The sequence below is a fragment of the Argentina silus genome (genome assembly GCF_951799395.1).
Source record: "Argentina silus genome assembly, chromosome: 10".
In the NCBI taxonomy this organism is placed as follows: Eukaryota; Metazoa; Chordata; class Actinopteri; order Argentiniformes; family Argentinidae; genus Argentina; species Argentina silus.
In genome coordinates, this window is record NC_139664.1 from 4785789 (window position 1) to 4805250 (window position 19462).

At 41.8% G+C, this 19462-nt stretch overlaps 2 protein-coding genes across 4 annotated transcripts; both read left to right on the forward strand.

Annotated features, from left to right (window-relative positions):
• Nucleotides 1–2378: 2378 nt before the first annotated feature.
• LOC310810390 (dehydrodolichyl diphosphate synthase complex subunit Dhdds-like) lies at nt 2379–6435 on the forward strand. Of its 3 annotated transcripts, none has more exons than XM_083678131.1 (7): nt 2379–2532; nt 3141–3170; nt 3285–4292; nt 4437–4538; nt 4677–4791; nt 5426–5533; nt 5609–6435. In XM_083678131.1, the coding sequence occupies exons 3-7, from the start codon at nt 4228–4230 to the stop codon at nt 5849–5851; spliced, it is 633 nt and encodes a 210-aa protein (XP_083534257.1). In that variant the 5' UTR covers nt 2379–2532; nt 3141–3170; nt 3285–4227; the 3' UTR covers nt 5852–6435. The 3 variants fall into 3 exon arrangements, with proteins under 3 accessions (XP_083534257.1, XP_083534258.1, XP_083534259.1); XM_083678132.1 differs by having other exon boundaries at nt 3288–4292; XM_083678133.1 differs by lacking the exon at nt 5426–5533.
• A 1684-nt stretch (nt 6436–8119) lies between these two features.
• On the forward strand, nt 8120–11527 carry hmgn2 (high mobility group nucleosomal binding domain 2). The gene is made up of 6 exons (XM_083678134.1): nt 8120–8325; nt 9530–9559; nt 9874–9903; nt 10018–10074; nt 10482–10538; nt 10806–11527. The coding sequence occupies exons 1-6, from the start codon at nt 8311–8313 to the stop codon at nt 10839–10841; spliced, it is 225 nt and encodes a 74-aa protein (XP_083534260.1). The 5' UTR covers nt 8120–8310; the 3' UTR covers nt 10842–11527.
• Nucleotides 11528–19462: the final 7935 nt, after the last annotated feature.

Here is a 19462-nt window from a genome sequence, read left to right on the forward strand (position 1 = left end):
ATTTAGTTCAAAGTGCAATGTGTGACTCATTTATTCATGACCAATCACCCCCATGTTGGCAGAAAGTCACTGTACCAAGTAGTGATGCAGACACTTTAAGTCACATTTTCAGTTTGATCCCTAATTTTGTCCTAAATGTTTCCATAATGTTTTGTATTAAGTTGAATTACAGTTAATGACTATGCTGCCCCTGGACCTTCAGCAGCACATTGCCAAGACTGTGGTGCCACTAGTAGTCATAACAACAAGTAGGCATTTCATTCTGCTATTGTTCCCAAGTTATCAGAACTCTCGAAACGGAATATTCAAGCCATCGTTAAAAAATCTGGAGTTTGCAAACAGAGGAGGACCAGGCCCTACAGCAGCTGGAGGCAGACTGCACCTGTGTAGCAGACCTACAGCACAATGGCAATAGAAAGAGCTAAATGATAAGTGGGATGCTTGGGAAGACCCAACTCTGACATCACCACATTGAAGTTGATAATTAAAACGGTTAGGGTAGGGTCATCCCAAGAATCCCACTAAGCATCCTTGGACACCCAAAGGAGACAGGTGAACTGCTGAACTACATCACTACTATATGGAACATTATCATCTGTCTGATAGACTAATCTGTATGTGTTTAATGCACTGCAGAAAGCCAGAGACCATCAGCGAGATGACAAGGCCCGACAGCAGCTGGAGGCAGACCGCATCTGTGTAGCAGACCTCCTACAGCATCATGGGAATGGAAAGCCCTTGGATGTCTAGAGGAGACAGGAAGCACTGCTAAACTACATTGCCAGCCAAGAGGAAAGGGGTTAGGACTTCCTGGGCGCACTGCAGCACAAGAGAGACACTTTCTTCACTGACTTATACTGACTTATTTTGGTTAAATGTTATTGCTTAAGAAGTGGGTCATAACATACATCTCATCTTGAAAGATGTCATGATTGTAATTGTTGTTCTGTAACGTGTGTCTTTCAAATGCATGCCATTGTGGTGAGGGGCATGGCTTTCTATTGGATACACACAAACGAGGCATCAGTCTCATTCCCAGAGAAGAGACACCTCAGAAGAGTCAATTATTTTTGCTTTAAAATTATTAATTAATAAGCTTTACTTGTTGTGGTGGTCAAATAACAATCTCAATGAATGTCATCATGTCAAGATTCAAGATTCAAGATTCAAGATTCTTTATTTGTCACATGCATACAAGTATACAGTGAAATGCAAAAGTGACAGTGCCACAGAGTAGTGCAACAATACAATAAGTTTTAAAATAGAATAAAATAAAATAAAATAGAAGTCCTAAAAAATATACAGTAACATGTGATACTGTAACTCTGTTTATGGTCATGTTCGACATGTAATAAATAATACTTGACTTCATGAACATGAACATGAACATGTGAAACTATATTTTGACCAGGTTTTTTATCTTGCAGAATAAACTTGTGATTATGTTTACTTAATTTAGGTCAAAGTGAAAAGTGTGAATGTATTCATGACCAATCACTCTACTTTGACAGAGCTACCAAATAGTGACGTAGATACTTTTATTCACATTTTCAGTTTTATTTTGGCTTAACGTTTTAGTAATATTTTGTATTAAAGGCAATAAGTCTTGAACTTTTTCATTATTATTTTAGCATAAAAAAGCGATGATTCAGAACCATTGCAGAAAAGGGAGATTCCCCCGTGGTGGCGTGTGTATCTTTGGCGTGGGCAGGACTCTGCTGAACATGTTCTACCAGTCAGTGGTGGCCAGCGCAGTGCTGTACGCGATGGTATGCTGGGGGGGGCAGCATCAAGGAAGGTGACACCAAGAGGCTGAACAAGCTTATTCGGAAAGTTGATTCTGTCATCGGTGTCACCTGGACACTGTGGAGGAGGTGGCCAATCGGAGGATGAGCAAACTCCTGGCCATCATGGACAATCCCTCCCATCCCCTACATGACACTGTGGCAGAGCAGAGAAGCTCCTTTAGCAACAGATTATTACAACCACGTTGCACTAAGGAGCGCTATAGGAGATCTTTTCTGCCTGCCGCAGTAAGACTGTACAACTCCTCCTCCGGCTGGCTCGATCCGGGTGATCAGAGTCAGGCTGGGGGATGTTAAATCATACCCGACTGTTCTTACTGTATATAATGTTTCGGATGTCTATTTTATTCTATTATTCTATTGTCACTTTATTTTGATGTTTTTGTTTGTGATGTGAGCTGCTGAAACGCCTTAATTTCCCCTCGGGGATCAATAAAGTACAGTCTATCTATCTCTTTAAGAGATAGGTCACGCCCATAAGCATGTGATTATGTTTGCATCCAATGCCTGACAGCAAAATATAAAAACTGGTTCAAACCAGTTTCTATCTTATATTTCAATACAAAAACGTAATAAAACATTCTGTGGTTATTACTATACATTCACCATTGTTACTGACGTGGTGTTCCCTACAAGCTCTTAGCGAAAGAAACTTGGTTCACAAGCTAAATAGTATTTCATATTTCCTGTCAATTTCCAATGTATCATCAAGATGCCTAAAAGAAAGGTAAGGAATTTATTTATTTGAGGGAAAATGTATTTTTAATCTTCGTTCTTGTTGTTGAGGTTGGGTCTGTTTATGTTGCATTCGGTTTCTGTATCAGAATGTCATCGTTTAGAAATGGCGGCAGACAGTTCACCCAGGGCTAAGCACTCACCCAGTATCTCAACTGTACCAAAGGTTTATAAATATGAATACTGTATACATATTTTTAAGGGCATATACGTTAAGGATATTTACCAACTACCCCGTGTCTATGACCAATTTAGAGCTCCAAGTCGTGAGGTGAAATAAACGCGTCAATTGCTGGTGCATCTTTTGACAGCTCTGTACTGTCAAATTGTAGCTTGCAACCATACTAATGCGCATCTCAGGCTTCTCCTTGCAAAAACAACTGACACAGATGTACAATAAGTCCACTCAGTAGTCTATAAATGTACGCCTTGGTATATCCATTCAACTGTTTAGGTTCAGTCATGTTTTAGACAATTGTTGTTTGCCGTTATTAATCAGTTATAACAGCAGTTTAGCCATCTGGATTATACTAAGATCGGATAGGTGGTGCATTTACTGTTCGACTTTAAGATCTATGTTTCCTTCTTCTTCTCCCCCAGCCTACTAGACGTTCGGCACGGTTGTCATCTGTAAGTTGTCTTGAAAAATCTAAAATCTAAGCTTTGTTGTTTTTTATTCATCTTAATTGTTTTGTGGTTTGCAAACTCCTGTGTTGACTTACTTTATTTCCCCTTTTTTTGTAGCAGCCTACCCGTCCAAAGCCAGCAGCTAAACCCAAAAAAGCTGCACCAGCAGCGAAAGTATGTTGAATACAGTACCAAAAGTTTGGACACACCTTCTCATTCAATGGTTTTTCTTTATTTTTTATTATTTTCTACATTGTAGATTAATACTGAAGACATCAAAACTATGAAAGCACACATGGAATTATGTAGTAAACAAAAAAGTGTAAAACAAACCAGAATATGTTTTATATTTTAGATTCTTCAAAGTAGCCACCTTTTGCTTTGATGACAGCTTTGCACACTTCTGGCATTCTCTCAATCAGATTCATGAGGTTGTCACCTGGAATTGTTTTCAATTAACAGGTGTGCCTTGTCAAGAGTTAATTTGTGGAATTTCTTGCCTTCTCAATGTGTTTGAGACCATCAGTTGTGTTGTGCAGAGGTAGGGTTGGTACACAGTTCTATACAGCGAATAGCCCTATTCGACTACTGTTCTAATCCATATTATGGCAAGAACCACTCAACTAAGTAAAGAGAAACGACAGTCCATCATTACTTTAAGACATGAAGGTCAGTCAATCCGGAAAATTTCAAGAACTTTGAATGTATCCTCAAGTGCAGTCGCGAAAACCATCAAACGCTGTGATGAAACTGGCTCTCATGAGGACCGCCCCAGGAAAGGAAGACCAAGAGTTACCTCTGCTGCAGAGGATAAGTTCATTAAAGTTAACAACTGCAAATTAACAGCACCTCAGATTAGAGCCCACATAAATGCTTCACAGACTTCAAGTAGCAGAAACATCTCAACGTCAACTGTTCAGAGGAGACTGCGTGAATCAGGCCTTCATGGTCAAATTGCTGCAAAGAAGCCACTACTGAGGAAGAACAAGAAGAAGAGAACTGCTTAAGCCAAGAAAACGAGAAGCATGGGGTGTGTATCCGGGTGTTAGGAGACCTGACTATGCTGCCCCTGGACCTTCAGAAGCACATTGCCATGGCTGTGGTTGCCACCAGTAATCACAACAAGTAGGCATTTCATTCTCCTTTTGTTCTTGACCTCTCTGAAATTTCTCACTCGAATGTTCAAGCCATAGTACAAACAAGCTGGAGTTGACAAGCACATAAAAGGTCACACAGACTGATTAATGACACACTTTTGTCTGCCAACAGATGCTTTCTTAATGTGTGCTTTGCCTACACCTCAAGACATGAAATTGCCAACGCCGTCAGGGAGATAGCTTGGGGAGTGGAGCAAGGTCGAATCAAATCCAGGTAAAGAACATCAACAGATGAGAATGCACTCTGATTTACCTCTCAAAACATTGCTCCCTGTTTGAATTTGAATAGGTCATGTTTATTCTGTAGTCCATAGATTTCAACCAGTTGCTGTTTGTGTTCTGTTGCATTCAGTGATGTGACGGAAGACCTGTTGAGTCAGTGTCTGTACAGTAGTAACTCTCCCAACCCTGACCTGCTCATCCGCACATCGGGAGAGGTGCGACTCAGCGACTTCCTGCTCTGGCAGGTAAGGAGGATAGGACCGGCAGTCAGTGTGATGAATGTATTTCAATACACAATGGGCCTGTTTCACAAACAAGGCTTAAGCCTAGACCTAGACTAAAAAGCATCCTCAGTGGCAATTTGCCATTGAAAGTGTGAATTGGTCCTGGACTAGGCTTAAGCCTTGTCTGTGAAACCGGCCCAATATGTATTTAAAAGGTGCAGCATGTAACATTCAATCTTTCTAATAGTTGTAATGACTATGTTTAATCGGTAGCGATCAGGGAATGAGATCCCTTGAAAGAAATATTTCATTTACAAACACTGTTTTGGTTCCAAAAAGGAATTTCAAAAATAGTGTCTAGGGGTTTGTTTACAATTTGCCATGGGTGTTCTAGGGGAGTGGACTTGCCGTTCTGTCTCAGGTAGCTGCCTCATCAAATCAAGCATGTATGCAGAAACACCACAGCCACTGCAAGTCCATTTCAAGGGGTTATATTATTATTAGGAGGGATCTTGTTTGGAACTTCAAACTGAATTTTGTCTCGGTGGCCAGAGGTTGCAACAGACTTACGCACAGCTCCTTTAATATCAAAAGTATGTGATTAATACAATTCTAGTATGAATGCATTAATATTCAGCAATATTTGACCCTTCAGACATCCCACTCCTGCTTAGTGTTCCAGTCAGTCCTGTGGCCTGAATACTCATTCTGGAACCTGTGTGAAGCCATAGTGCAGTATCAGCTCAATTACAGATCTATTCAGGTATTTCTAAGGTTACTGTATGAAACATTATCATCTCTCTGATAGACTAATCTGTATGTGTTTAATGCACTGCAGAAAGCCAGAGACCATCACCAAGATGACAAGGCCCTACAGCAGCTGGAGGCAGACTGCATCTGCGTAGCAGACCTCCTACAGCATCATGGGAATGGAAAGCCCTTGGACGCCCAGAGGAGACAGGAAGCACTGCTAACCTATATCGCCAGCCGAGAAGAAAGGGTTCAGGACTTCCTGGGCGCACTGCGGCACAAGAGAGACACTTTCTTCACTGACTTATCCAGCCAGGCTGTTGTTGCTTAAGAAGGGGGTCACAACGTACACCCCATGTTGAATTGGGCCACCCCTCTTCCTTCATATTTCCCTAAAGGGCTGTGGAAAAAGGAAGAATGTTAGGAAACTTTCTTTTTGTGTTACTGATTTATACAAAGATGAAGGCCATTTTACTGCTATGGGGCTATATGTGGGGATATTTATGTTTGTAGAGGAGTCTGACCAAAGTCTAATAAAAAAGAAATGTCTGGTCAAGATGTCATGATTTTATATGTTCTGTAACGTGCGTCTTTCAAATGCATGCCGTTGAGGTGAAGACTGGTCCTGAGGGGCGTGGCTTTCTTTGGATGCACACAAAGGAGGCATCAGTCTCATTCCCAGAGAGGATACACATCAGAAGAGTCAATTATTTTCCAACTACAGCATCAGAAAGCTTTACGTGTGGTGGTCAAATAACAATCTCAATGAATGTCATCATGTGATACTGTAACTTTGTTTATGGTCATGTTTGACATGTAATAATACTTGACTTCATGTATGAGGCAACATGTTAAACTATATTTTGACCAGGTTCCTTGTCTTGCAGAATAAACTTGTGATCATATCTTCATTTAGTTCAAAGTGCAATGTGTGACTCATTTATGACCAATTCATGACCAATCACTCCCATGTTCGCAGAAAGCCATTGTACCAAGTAGTGATGCAGATACTTTAAGTCACATTTTCAGTTTGATCCCTAATTTTGTCTAAATGTTTCCATAATGTTTTGTATTAAGTTGAATTACAGTTAATGACTATGCTGCCCCTGGACCTTCAGCAGCACATTGCCAAGACTGTGGTGCCACTAGTAGTCATAACAACAAGTAGGCATTTCATTCTGCTATTGTTCCCAAGTTATCAGAACTCTCGAAATGGAATATTCATGCCATCGTTCAAAACATCTGGGGGACCAGGCCCTACAGCAGCTGAAGGCAGACCTACAGCACAATGGACCAGGCCCTACAGCAGCTGAAGGCAGACCTACAGCACAATGGCAATAGAAAGAGCTAAATGAAAAGTGGGATGCTCACCAACTTCAATGCTCACCACATTGAAGTTGACAATTAAAACGGTTCGGGTAGGGTCGTCCCAAGAATCCCACTAAGCATCCTTGGACGCCCAAAGGAGATAGGAAGCACTGCTGAACTACATCACTACTATATGGAACATTATCATCTGTCTGATAGACGAATCTGTATGTGTTTAATGCACTGCAGAAAGCCAGAGTAGTAGCCCTACAGTAGTTGGAGGCAGACCGCATCTGCGTAGCAGACCTCCTACAGCATCATGGGAATGAAAAGCCCTTGGATGTCTAGAGGAGACAGGAAGCACTGCTAAACTACATTGCCAGCCAAGAAGAAAGGGGTTAGGACTTCCTGGGCGCACTGCAGCACAAGAGAGACACTTTCTTCACTGACTTATACTGACTTATTTTGGTTAAATGTTATTGCTTAAGAAGTGGGTCACAACATACATCTCATCTTGCAAGATGTCATGATTGTAATTGTTGTTCTGTAACGTGTGTCTTTCAAATGCATGCCATTGGGGTGAAGGGCATGGCTTTCTATTGGATACACACAAACGAGGCATCAGTCTCATTCCCAGAGAAGACACACCTCAGAAGAGTCGTGTGTATCGTTGGCGTGTGCAGGACTCTGCTGAACATGTTCTACCAGTCAGTGGTGGCCAGCGCAGTGCTGTACGTGATGGTATGCTGGGGGGGGCAGCATCAAGGAAGGTGACACCAAGAGGCTGAACAAGCTTATTCGGAAAGTTGATTCTGTCATCGGTGTCACCTGGACACTGTGGAGGAGGTGGCCAATAGGAGGATGAGCAAACTCCTGGCCATCATGGACAATCCCTCCGATCTCCTACATGACACTGTGGCAGAGCAGAGAAGCTGCTTTAGCAACAGATTATTACAACCACGTTGCACTAAGTAGCGCTCTCGGAGATCTTTTCTGCCTGCCGCAATAAGACTGTACAACTCCTCCTCCGGCTGGCTCGATCGGGGTGATCAGAGTCAGGCTGGGGGATGTTAAATCATACCCGACTGTTCTTACTGTATATAATGTTTCGGGTGTCTATTTTATTCTATTGTCACTTTATTTTGTTGTTGTTTGTGATGTGAGCTGCTGTAACGCCTTAATTTCCCCTCGGGGATCAATAAAGTACAGTCTATCTATCTCTTTAAGAGATAGGTCACGCCCATAAGCATGTGATTATGTTTGCATCCAATGCCTGACAGCAAAATATAAAAACTGGTTCAAACCAGTTTCTATCTTATATTTCAATACAAAAACTTAATAAAACATTCTGTGGTTATTACTATACATTCACCATTGTTACTGACGTGGTGTTCCCTACAAGCTCTTAGCGAAAGAAACTTGGTTCACAAGCTAAATAGCATTTTATTAGCATTTTCTCTTAATTTCCAAAGTGTCATCAAGATGCCTAAAAGAAAGGTAAGGAAATTATTTATTTGAGGGAAAATGTATTTTTAATCTTCGTTCTTGTTGTTGAGGTTGGGTCTGTTTATGTTGCATTCGGTTTCTGCATCAGAATGTCATCGTTTAGAAATGGCGGCAGACAGTTCACCCAGGGCTAAGCACTCACCCAGTATCTCAACTGTACCAAAGGTTTATAAATATCAATACTGTATACATATTTTTAAGGGCATATACGTTAAGGATATTTACCAACTACCCCGTGTCTATGACCAATTTAGAGCTCCAAATTGTGAGGTAAAATAAACGCGCCAATTGCTGGTGCATCTTTTGACAGCTCTGTACTGTCAAATTGTAGCTTGCAACCATACTAATGCGCATCTTAGACATCCAACAGCAACCAATACTGGTCAACACATTAAAAAGACATTTAATTATCATGTATTTGAGTGGGTTGGTGTTTTTTGCCTTGGTTAAATTAGCGCTTGTTGATGTTGTGAATTTGTATTTTTCAGTGACCTTGTATTTTATTCTAAATCAAGGTTTAGCTACATATCTGTTAGCATTTAGCTCTGGAAGTTCGCTATCATTGAAATCCACAGTACTATTGGTAGTCGAAAGAGCGTAGCCTGGTCAGCAAACACCCTAGGCTAGCAAGTAAGATTTGCTAACTTCATGTTGACTGCTGTCCGGGCGATGGGCGCGCAATTGATGCAAAACAAAGGAAGTGTCAAGCGCGCAGACTGTCATCACGGTGACAGCCCAGATTTGAATTTGAATAAGCGCGGGAATTACATAGAACGTTGGCAAAAACAAGTGGAAATTTACGTCTGTAAGAAAAAGACGACAAACTGGTTTCGGTTTCTTGTACTTTAACCCGTTATGCCAAATCTAAATCATTAGGTTTAGGCCTATACATTTATAGCAACAAAAGAACAGCATGTTATCTGGGGGCATCCTGCTGTGGTGTAATGCTTTATTAGGATCAAAGGTTCTTTGAAAGAACCCCTCCATAGAATGAAGCCAGGCAACAACGGATTAACATTTCCTTTAGCGACCGTAAAAATGTGCCTTTTCAGATTTGGGCTGACCCCATGTACTATAAACAGACAGTGACTGATACATTTTAATCTGATAATTCACTTTACCACAACGATAATGCCCTGCCTAATAAAAGTGTATTCAACTGAAGTCACAATTCTGCCTCTGCTTGTTTTTACAGATTGATGGAGCTGCCAAGGGCAAGGAGGAGGTTTGCATTTCTTACTATGTTGTGGTCCTGTTTAATGTCAAATGTAGATCATTCACCCTGATTGGTAAAAATGTCACACAAATCACAAGGCAGTTAGGCTTATTGCATAAGTCCACTCAGTTGTAGTCTTTAAATGTACGCCTTGGTGTATCCATTTAACTGTTTAGGTTCAGTAATTTTTTTAGACAATTGTTGTTTGCCGTTATTAATCAGTTATAACAGCAGTTTAGCCATCTGGATTATACTAAGATCGGATAGGTGGTGCATTTACTGTTCGACTTTAAGATCTATGTTTCCTTCTTCTTCTCCCCCAGCCTACTAGACGTTCGGCACGGTTGTCATCTGTAAGTTGTCTTGAAAAATCTAAAATCTAAGCTTTGTTGTTTTTTATTCATCTTATTTTTTTTGTGGTTTGCAAACTCCTGTGTGACTTACTTTATTTCCCCTTTTTTTTGTAGCAGCCTACCCGTACAAAGCCGGCAGCTAAACCCAAAAAAGCTGCACCAGCAGCGAAAGTATGTTGAATATGTTTGTCTGTCCACTTCAGGTTAATGTTCTTAGAATCCCTCTTTACCAAGAGTCTGTGCAGACGGGTTACATTGTATCTAATGTAATAGTTGATTACAGTTGTTAACAGTTCAGTTAGAAAAAAGCGTGCTTCTGTGTCATCTCTTAAACAGGAAATTGATTCGTGACTTTTAGCATTACTTTGAAGGTGCCCTGCTCATTTTAGTTTCCAACAGAACACGAGGGAAAGGCTTAGAAAAACTATTTCAAGTATTTGGTACTCTTGAGCATGTGACAAGATGCGTAACATCTTGAAGTGAAAATACACCTCAGGTCGTGTGTGGGCGTGTGTGTGTGTGGGCGTGTGTGTGTGTGTGTGTGTGTGTAATCATGTGTCTTATGTGTTATATTTCAGAAGGTAACCAAAGGAAAGAAGGACAACCCAGCTGAAAATGGTGATGCCAAGACAGAGGTGTGTTTCTTAATAGATCCTAAAAGGATCTTTTTGTTGTTTTCAGTGTCAGGTCATGCCATTTCATATTCAGCCTACAACCTTAAACTTGATTGAATTAATAGTTTTAAGGTTTCTATTCCCTTCAGTAAATAACAGGTGCAAACTTTGCACTGATGCTTCCTTCCCACGGCTAATGTATGAGGGCAAACTGCATGTTTGCTTTTGGCTATTGGTTTTGCATACCTGAAAAAACTGCTGTTCAATATATTTTTTCCTTATTTCTAGGCAGCAAAGGTTGAGGCCGCTGGAGATGCCAAATGAAGAACTGTTTAAGTTTTGATCATTCTGTGTACTTGGTGACTGTACAGTTTAAAATAAGTATTTTTTACCAAGTTTTATATTAAAGATTTCATTTATAGTTCATTGTGGGCTTACACTTGATGTAATGAAGCTGTTCAGGGGGGGGTTCTCATGTTCATATCCATTTTTACGCCATGTTAAATGAATACCGTCCATATCCTGTCAAAGTAACATTTTTACCCTTTCTAAACCCTTTTTTTTAACTGCTGAATGTTACAAATATTTTCCTACATTTTGGTTTTTAAATCTAATTTTAAAACCCAAACATTATCATAAGGCAGCTAAAGTGTGTTTTTAAAATGTTTAAGGGGTATAGGGTTTTTGCCACTATCTCCTTTAGTTTTTTACTTGTATAAGTAATATCAATGAATTACTTACCAAATGCTTTGAAATACTGTATCGACATTAGATCTTGACATTTAGAAGACACCATTCAAAAATAATCACTAAGATTAAATTAGGTCAACACACAAAATCAACCCACGTAAGATTTATAATGTGAACTTAATCATTTGTTAAATCTGATGAAAATGTTCTATTGTTTATTTTATTAAATTATGTTCTGTAAAAACAGTGGAAGAAAGCTTTTGTGACTCCTATGAATTTAAATGTTCTAAATGTTCTTGATTAAAATTATCCAAAATATCGTTTGTTGACTAATCACTATAGGTTTCTATCATGAACTTTATGAAAATCTATGATAACCTTTGACACTTGGATTGGATAGGTGTGTCATAGGACAAGGTGGAGCTATGCCAATAGTTATATCAGTACCAATAATTTCAGGTTTACATAACTTTCTAGGGCGTACTGTAGGGGCTAGAGCCTGTTTCTCAACAAGGCTTCAGTTTTTCTTGAAAATATTCAGCAGTATGTCTAAATTCAACACTATAACAGTTGATTTATGTACACATCCGATCCATAACCTTGATGCTTGACTACAAGAGGGTGGCAGGTAGCCTAGAGGTTAGAGAGGCTAGCCAGCAATCGGCAGGTTCCTGGTTCGATCTCTACGGATGTGAGCTGGTAACTGGAAGGTTACTGGCATCATATCTAAGGTGCTGTTGTGCCTTGAGCAAGGCACTTAACTCCTAACTGCTCCAGGGGTGCCAAATATGGCAGAGCTTTGTTCTCTGTACACCTGTGTCCTCTTGGAGGGGGGAGGGGGGGGGAGATGCAGGGTGTGTTGTCTTTGATGATAATTGATTGCATGGCCAAATAAACAGTCTTCTTCAAGGAAGAAGACTACCTGCAGATGACAAACCTCATCCTGCTTTCTCTGGTCTCTGCTGGCCTGAAAGAAAGGTCAACAAAGTACGTTCTTGGATGAAGATGGGATGGATATTTTGATTAACTGGGGCAATGTTTGCCTCTTTACAAAAATGAACAGGATGAATACATGATATCAAATTAATAGAAATGAATGACTTTGGACCCACTGGGACCAAAAAGATCGTAAGTCGCTTTGGATAAAAGCGTCAGCTGAATGGCATATATTTAACAACAGTCAGCAACAATCAACAAGTCAACACGAAGAGTAATAATAAAAAAAAGTGACAATAGTACTAGTGCAAATAATTTGCAATAATGTCAGAGTCCGATATGACAGTTCTCAGGGGGAGGGTGATAGTGCGAACTATAGATATTATATTCCAGGGGACCATCCCCAAAATACTGGCCTTCAAAGTTGAACAAGCTTCATACGTATATGCAGTGGTACTCGCGTCAAACACCAATGTGATACATATTTCCTCCAGCAGAGGTCAGTGTCAGATCGATATTGTGGAATCAAGACTGGCAGGCAGAGACAAATCTCACAGGGCCACAGTTCACTGGGGCCTCTGTCCAGTAGATGGCTCTCTCCTCCATTCAATTCTGCAGCACTTGAATAACGTGACGAGAAGAAGAGACCCATCAGTGTTTTTAACTTTAGAAAATGATTTGCCAGAGCTGATTTTCAAATGCATACATTGGACCTACATGGTTAATGTCTAACATTTCCCTGGTTGTGGGAACACACTATTGTACCTGAACCATCTGCCTCTCAAACGTTGGAAGAGGTTGCTTATAGGCTACTGCTGTGGGGAGCCAATAATAGGTCAATTTGAACTAGGGGGACTGCTCCCATCACAGCATGAGCAACACAGCGAGGCAAGCTGCAATTTCTCAACCCACCCAACGTGAGGAACGCACAAAGTGCCTCTCGCCTCAGTGTTTCACACACACAGTCCTCGCAAAGCGCACTGGAGCCAAAGGACCTCTACAGGAAATTTAAACCTGTGAGTGTCGCTATCCACAACACACGCCTATGACGACCAGTATAGAGTACAGTCAGACAGTCAGCGGAGTTGTGGCACATGTGCCCTTGACGTGGTGACTCCTATAGGGGGGGGAAAGGGAATGGAGGGCAACCCTGCTTAAGTTTGACTCCTATAGGGGGGGAAAGGGAATGGTGGGCATTTGCAACCCTGCTTAAGTTTGGTCTATAGTACAGAATGTATACATAGACGCATGTCATTTTTCTAGTAAGTTTACACAACTGGGGACAACAGTGAAAGTGCTCGTTCGGAGGAGCTTGGAGAAGACAATGAAGAACATTCATGAAAATAATTATTTTTAGAAGTGAGAAGCTACACAGAACACTGCGGACAACCAACTGCCCATTTTCAAGTCAGACAACACAAATGACGATTGTCCACCCTCCACGGTCCCCTTGAGGTACACCTCGATCACCTTCCAGAGTCCGTTCGGGTCGTTGGTGTGATCCATGAGGGGGGAAGGGACAGTGTCCTCAAAGTATAGACTAAAGGAATGTGGGGGAGGTGATAGTTCAGCCAGAGATTGTAGGGGAGGTGATTGTATATATAAAACCTGTATATCACCTCCCTTGCCTTCCTCCATCCACCCTGAGGTGACACCCTCAAAATGTTGCACTTTAGAGTGACTTTCTCACTCCTTTCATATGGAGAATTAACCTCAAATGACATCCAGCATATGGGAAGTAGTCTATACTTTGAGGACACTCCCCCCCCCCCCCCATGGATCGCATATCAACGACCCCAACAGATCCTGGAATGTTTTGGTTCAGCCATTTGTTCCAGGATAGCGTTAACAACAGGAGTGGATAAGAACAGTCCAAGTAAGATTAGAGGCCTATTAATGTGTAGTTTCAGCCTCCTCATGAACAAAGCATAAGGGTATAATTCAAACGCATGTTCCATACATACCATACACAGAGCACAACAACAACCATTTGTGTGTTGGATTTCGGTCTTAAGCAATGGGCCCAATTTACTTTTCAGTCAACGACAGTAATAATCCGCCAGTCAATAAATCAATTACGAAAAAAAAACGATTCAAAAAGAAGTATAAGATACTCATCAAAATACAAAAAACATCCCACGCGAAAAGGGAACATGGGAAACCATACCAGCAAATAAGTACTCGCATTCTAATCATCTGCCTTAAACATGCACATTTCATGTGCGTGAAATAAACCTCTTAATTATCAATAAAGTAAAAAAATACTTCAACTCCGAGCAAAAACCAACATTATAGATCATGTTAGACGGGTTCATTCCACTCAGATAGGGGACTATGTGCTTTGTGTGCATGGTCTGTGGCTCGTGTGCTCCATGGCTCAGACTGCCACACCCCCATCATGCATCTATAGGCTGCCCTGCCTCCTATATAGCTTGCAACGTGAACATTTTGTACTTTTACTCACTGACTTGCTTGGGCACAATTCCAGCAGCTCAAACCCAGCACAGTTGCAGGTAAGGGCAAATTACAGCTTCTAAATTACACTTTTGCGCACAAATACTTTTTATTGTGAAAGATTTGTCCACAATTAATTTCGAGCAGTTTGACATCGATGTCAGGAGTATTGGAGAATTGTTTAATTAGCTCAGAATGAAAACAAGTGCGTTGGATAGTTGAATAATAGTTGAGTTTGGTTACATTAGATTTGGAAACATTCTTACAAAAGAACAGATTTTGCGCAGCTTGGGGTTGGTTACCAATTATTGAGCCGCGGGTTCAGTTCTTATTTTATTGACGCTGCAACAGATTTTGAAGTCACTGTTAAGTTCATACTTTCTATGTAGTTGGTGACCTTTGACTGGTTTATCGAAAATGACCAAATAAATGCTTCCAACATCTGGCTTGTAGCCAACGTGTGACTTGAACCATTCTTAGGTTTGGCCGTTTTTCAGAAAGTAGAGATAAGCCATCGCTACCACCCCTGTAGTAGCATTTTGTGTCCATTTTGATGGTCTGTGTCAAAAACATGGAGACACCAGTAAATAAAGGTGCACGTCATTGTTTTTTGTGTTTTTGAGAAATTTGCGTTAACATTGTCGCCTATGCAATTATCCAGTGCTATTGTGCTGTGCAAGAAATTGATGGCAAATAATGAAAAACATTTGATAAGATTAAAAACATTCTTAAAATGTGCCTTAAGAAAGCAAATTAAATTGTGGCAAATGAATTGTGCTAAGCCATACGTGTTTTTGACTGGGAAAAGTTTTGATGTATTTTAGAGGTGGTTTAATTATGTGGTCAAATTACTGTGAAATATTTCATACATGCAGGAGGCTAGGTGGCAGCAGAGGGATTCTCCTTTCATGGTCACAGTGTGCTGTATAGAAAGCTTCATTGGGCAAAGCTGGGAGAACAATGGCATGTCTGGTGTGAAGGATCACAGTGGGATAGCTGTGTGAAATTATGAAACAATGTCTCTGGTTACTTTTGTGCTTGATGTAAGCTTTTGAGGAAAACTGCTCAAACTGAGGTGTGAAAATGTATATTTCATCTTAAAATGGCTGCTTGGTATAACCGGACATATTGGGTGTCTGTTCTGTCCTTTTGTTGCGCTGGTTCAATGGCATACAGTATGTCATCTTTGTCCTACCTGTTTATGTACTACATCAGTACTGTTCAGATACTTGGGGCCTTACTTCCTCCATATGATTGTGTTTATGGGTTGTAATGCAGTCTCACTATAGCTTAGGCTACCTTCATCAGGACTGACCTGATTGCAAAGTCCAGGGCAAAACATTTCACTTCTGATTATCTTCTCAAAGGTTAAAGCAAGCCTTGTCCTACAAGTGTACCCAAGTATACCCCACCCTAATTTGATGTGAATAATATGACTTGCAGATATGTTCTCTTTGAAAACAAATACATTTTTGTGTGAATGCATGTGGCATTCCTAGAAGCACAGAACATTAAGGACCTTTCACTTTAAAAGCAAATGTCCCTGCATTTCTGTGATTGTACTACCAGAAGGTCTGCTGCATTAAGTAATACTAGTCAGTGTCTTGATGCTTTTAATTGATTTGGTAATAGTACATGTTGGTCACACTTCCTACTTTATGCTCTTTGCCACTGATGGGTCAACTCAAGGGGTGTTTAATGTCATTATCACGTGTAAGGTACATACAGTTAGCCTGCATATACAGATTTATGGCCTGGTCACATTACATAGACTGACTTGACTTGATGAGCCTTATGGCTCACAACCTTCAGCTGTCAGCCATGTTGCAGGGCCCTCTGCTGTGACCTGTGGTGGAAATGGTGGCCCTCTCTCACGTTTCAGGTTGAGATGTGCACCTCTGCGCATGTGACACCTGGGAAAACTCCCAATAACTCCACATGGTCCTAAAGGATCTGTCTTACCCCCCCCCCCCCCCCCCCATTTTGTGGGTGCTGATGGATGATTGCTTGCTCCCAAAACCTGACAGACAAAGCTGTAGTACCATGCTGTAGTGGCTTGCTGGGTGGGCTGGTCACCCCCTCTGGGTAAAAGATGATATCCTGATTGACATGCAAGCCCCCTGGCCAGATCAAATGTCCACTCTTTCCGACGCAATCAGGTGGAAACGGCCAGCCATTACGGACATGCTCTACGTCTAGACGTCAACAAGACTCCACTGTCGTCATCCCACTTGCATGAGGAAACCATGGAAACAGAAGCACATGCTACAGTCATGTGTCAAGCAAGGGATGGTCTTTAGCCTGGCTTGCGCTAGGGGGGGGGTTGCGCAACTTTTTAAAATCAATCCGGTCAGTGGTGTGATGTAATCCTGCTGTGCAGCCTGAACCTCGGCTATCAGACCGGAGCCCTAGACTGAGATTAGCGCTCGGACAATGGCGCTGTCACAGCTGCTGATGCCTCCGTCTCTCGCTCGCTGCTATTGTCAGTGATGAGCCTGCGCTCAATGGGGAGACCCCTACTCATTTTGGGTGGGGGGAGGGGGGAGAGAGGCGGAGCAGTGAGAAGGGAGGGAGGGAGGAAGGGGCTCTGGCAGGCTCTCATTGGCTGTGAGCACTGGGAGACACTGTGTGCTTGGTTGCATGTGCTCATGAGACTGGTGCAGTAGCATGTAGGCTAATGTTGATTGACTGCACGGCATTCTCCCACCTGTGTGAGATGATGAGGTCATTTTTGCTGAGGGCTGCTGCTCTAGGCAGCCCAACCCAATCTGTTTTCAGAGACACTGTTCTGCCCATTCCTGGTCCGAAAGCTAGGCGTAGCCTTCGATCAAGAGATACAATGCTATGTTTCAGTCACAGCTCGGAGCCGGATAAGGGCAGTGAATTCCCATGTAATTTGAGAGGATGTATGAACAAGAATGGATTTGAGTTGTCACCATTTCTGTGACATTACATCCCTTGGTCGTGACAGCCCAAAGCATGTCACGGCTCTGTTTTGGATGTCATGTCACGGCATCCTAAGCCGTGGCAGTTGTCTGAGACATGCTAGACTGGTGCTGCAGCGCAAGTTTAGGATTAAAGTCTATTTTTACCTCTGTCCATGGCATATAAATAGACATCCAGATGAAAACTCAAGTTGACCACACAAAGCCTCTCTCGTCTGCCGCTTGACTGACGGCACACTTCTGTTACTGCCTGGTGCAGCATCCCCAGCGTAACCTGTGTAGTCTGGGGGTAACCGCCTTGCTACACCACACGTGAAATCCACCTCAGTGAGACTAGCGTATTATGGAGTTGACTATTGTATTAGTGTTACCTGCTACACCAGTTGCGTGCGGAAAGTGCAGGTGTTGCACGGCTGCTGTAGCAGCAACGTCAAATTCGACTTGGAGTCTATTTTTCTCTGGACCATGGATGTAATCACCATACAAAGTGCCTGGAAAAATGCCCAAAGAAAATGTTAGTCCTCAACAACTGAGCCATAACTGCATGTTTAGTACATGTGTCAGCGTGGCCCATCCTAGGCAATCCCTGTATGCATAGCTGGTATTTGTTGATGTGAACTCAAGCGATACTCTATTGGGAAACGCCCAGGTGCCTCAGGTAAACATCACTACTTTACAGGTGACTCACCTTGCACTTGATCACCTGTCCTGATGGTTATTTACATACTAGCAGGAAGTAATGAGTCACAAATGATGTGGAGCACATGCTGTGGTGGCAATGTTTGCCCTGCCCCCCCTCCCAAGAAAGGGCAGACATCTGCTGCAGTCCAAGGTTGATTGAAATTGATTCCCCTCACACCTCCACGTCTGAACTACAGCTAAGCATTCAATCTTTTTTTCTTACTTTTATGGTGGTACGTTTAATGAAATGCCACATGACCTATGGATGTTCATGAACATACAGTTTGTCCAATAGCAAGAGTCAGTCCATTGATGACCCCATCACCATCCACTATCTACCAAACCGCATACGGTTTGTCCTTTGAAATTGCCATTGGTCAGATTCTTGTCACTTCAATCTCAGTACCCATGTGGCTTAGATATCATGGGAGATGGAATGAGATCTGGAATTGACCTAGATCAAAAACTCATGCTGAATGCATTCCAGTGCTTTAATGTTTTACCTTTTATCTCCCCAAATTGGTTTACCAGTCTATTTCCCAGCCTCTGAATTTTAAATTGAATGACATTTAATTGCTGTCGCAATGTTCTGAATTTCCATTGAGAATGTCCACCTGGGACCTGCTGAAAGCTGAAGGTGTTGACTTAATTACGTCTCCTAATCGGATTGTTTTTAAAGAGGCCCCCCGACAATCCGCTTACCTTATTTTAAGGTTGTTTATCAGACCCCTGCGTTGTAGGCAGATTAAATAAGATGTGGTTTGGTCTTTGGTGTGGTCTTGGCCTCAGGGTGATGACCTATAGCTTTGGCTACAGCTTTAACAAAATGTTCATTTGATGGTTTATGGCGGTTTGATGGTTTTGAGGTGTGTGTGTGTCAATGGCTTTTACAATGTCACATCACATTGGCCAATACATATCAAATTGGTTTGATGGCAGGCTGTTCACCCAGGGTTTTGTTGACTGTAGTCACTAGTCAGTCTATTCAAAATGCACGCCAGTGAATCCCTCTGAAGTCACCAATTGAAGATTCCGGTAAAGATCCGATGACTATGAGGAGTAAACGTCATTCTTTTTGGAGGATCTTCAGAGCGAAACTGCAACTATTATCCCAGTGAAATGGAAGGAGCTTATGTAACACCAAAACAAGCCCAGACTGTCTGCCCAGCTCACCATGCACAATCATGAAGGCAGAAGGCTTCTAATAAGAATGACGTCCATCTTTTAATGTCACCGTGA

Coding starts and splice junctions, on each gene's coding strand:
- LOC310810390 (XM_083678131.1), top strand. CDS start 4,228: ATGCTGCCCCTGGACCTTCAGAAGCACATTGCCATGGCTGTGGTTGCC. Junction 4,293..4,436: donor GCCACCAGTAATCACAACAA/GTAGGCATTTCA, acceptor GTCTGCCAACAG/ATGCTTTCTTAATGTGTGCT. Junction 5,534..5,608: donor TCAATTACAGATCTATTCAG/GTATTTCTAAGG, acceptor AATGCACTGCAG/AAAGCCAGAGACCATCACCA.
- hmgn2 (XM_083678134.1), top strand. Junction 9,904..10,017: donor GTTCGGCACGGTTGTCATCT/GTAAGTTGTCTT, acceptor TTTTTTTTGTAG/CAGCCTACCCGTACAAAGCC. Junction 10,075..10,481: donor AAGCTGCACCAGCAGCGAAA/GTATGTTGAATA, acceptor GTTATATTTCAG/AAGGTAACCAAAGGAAAGAA.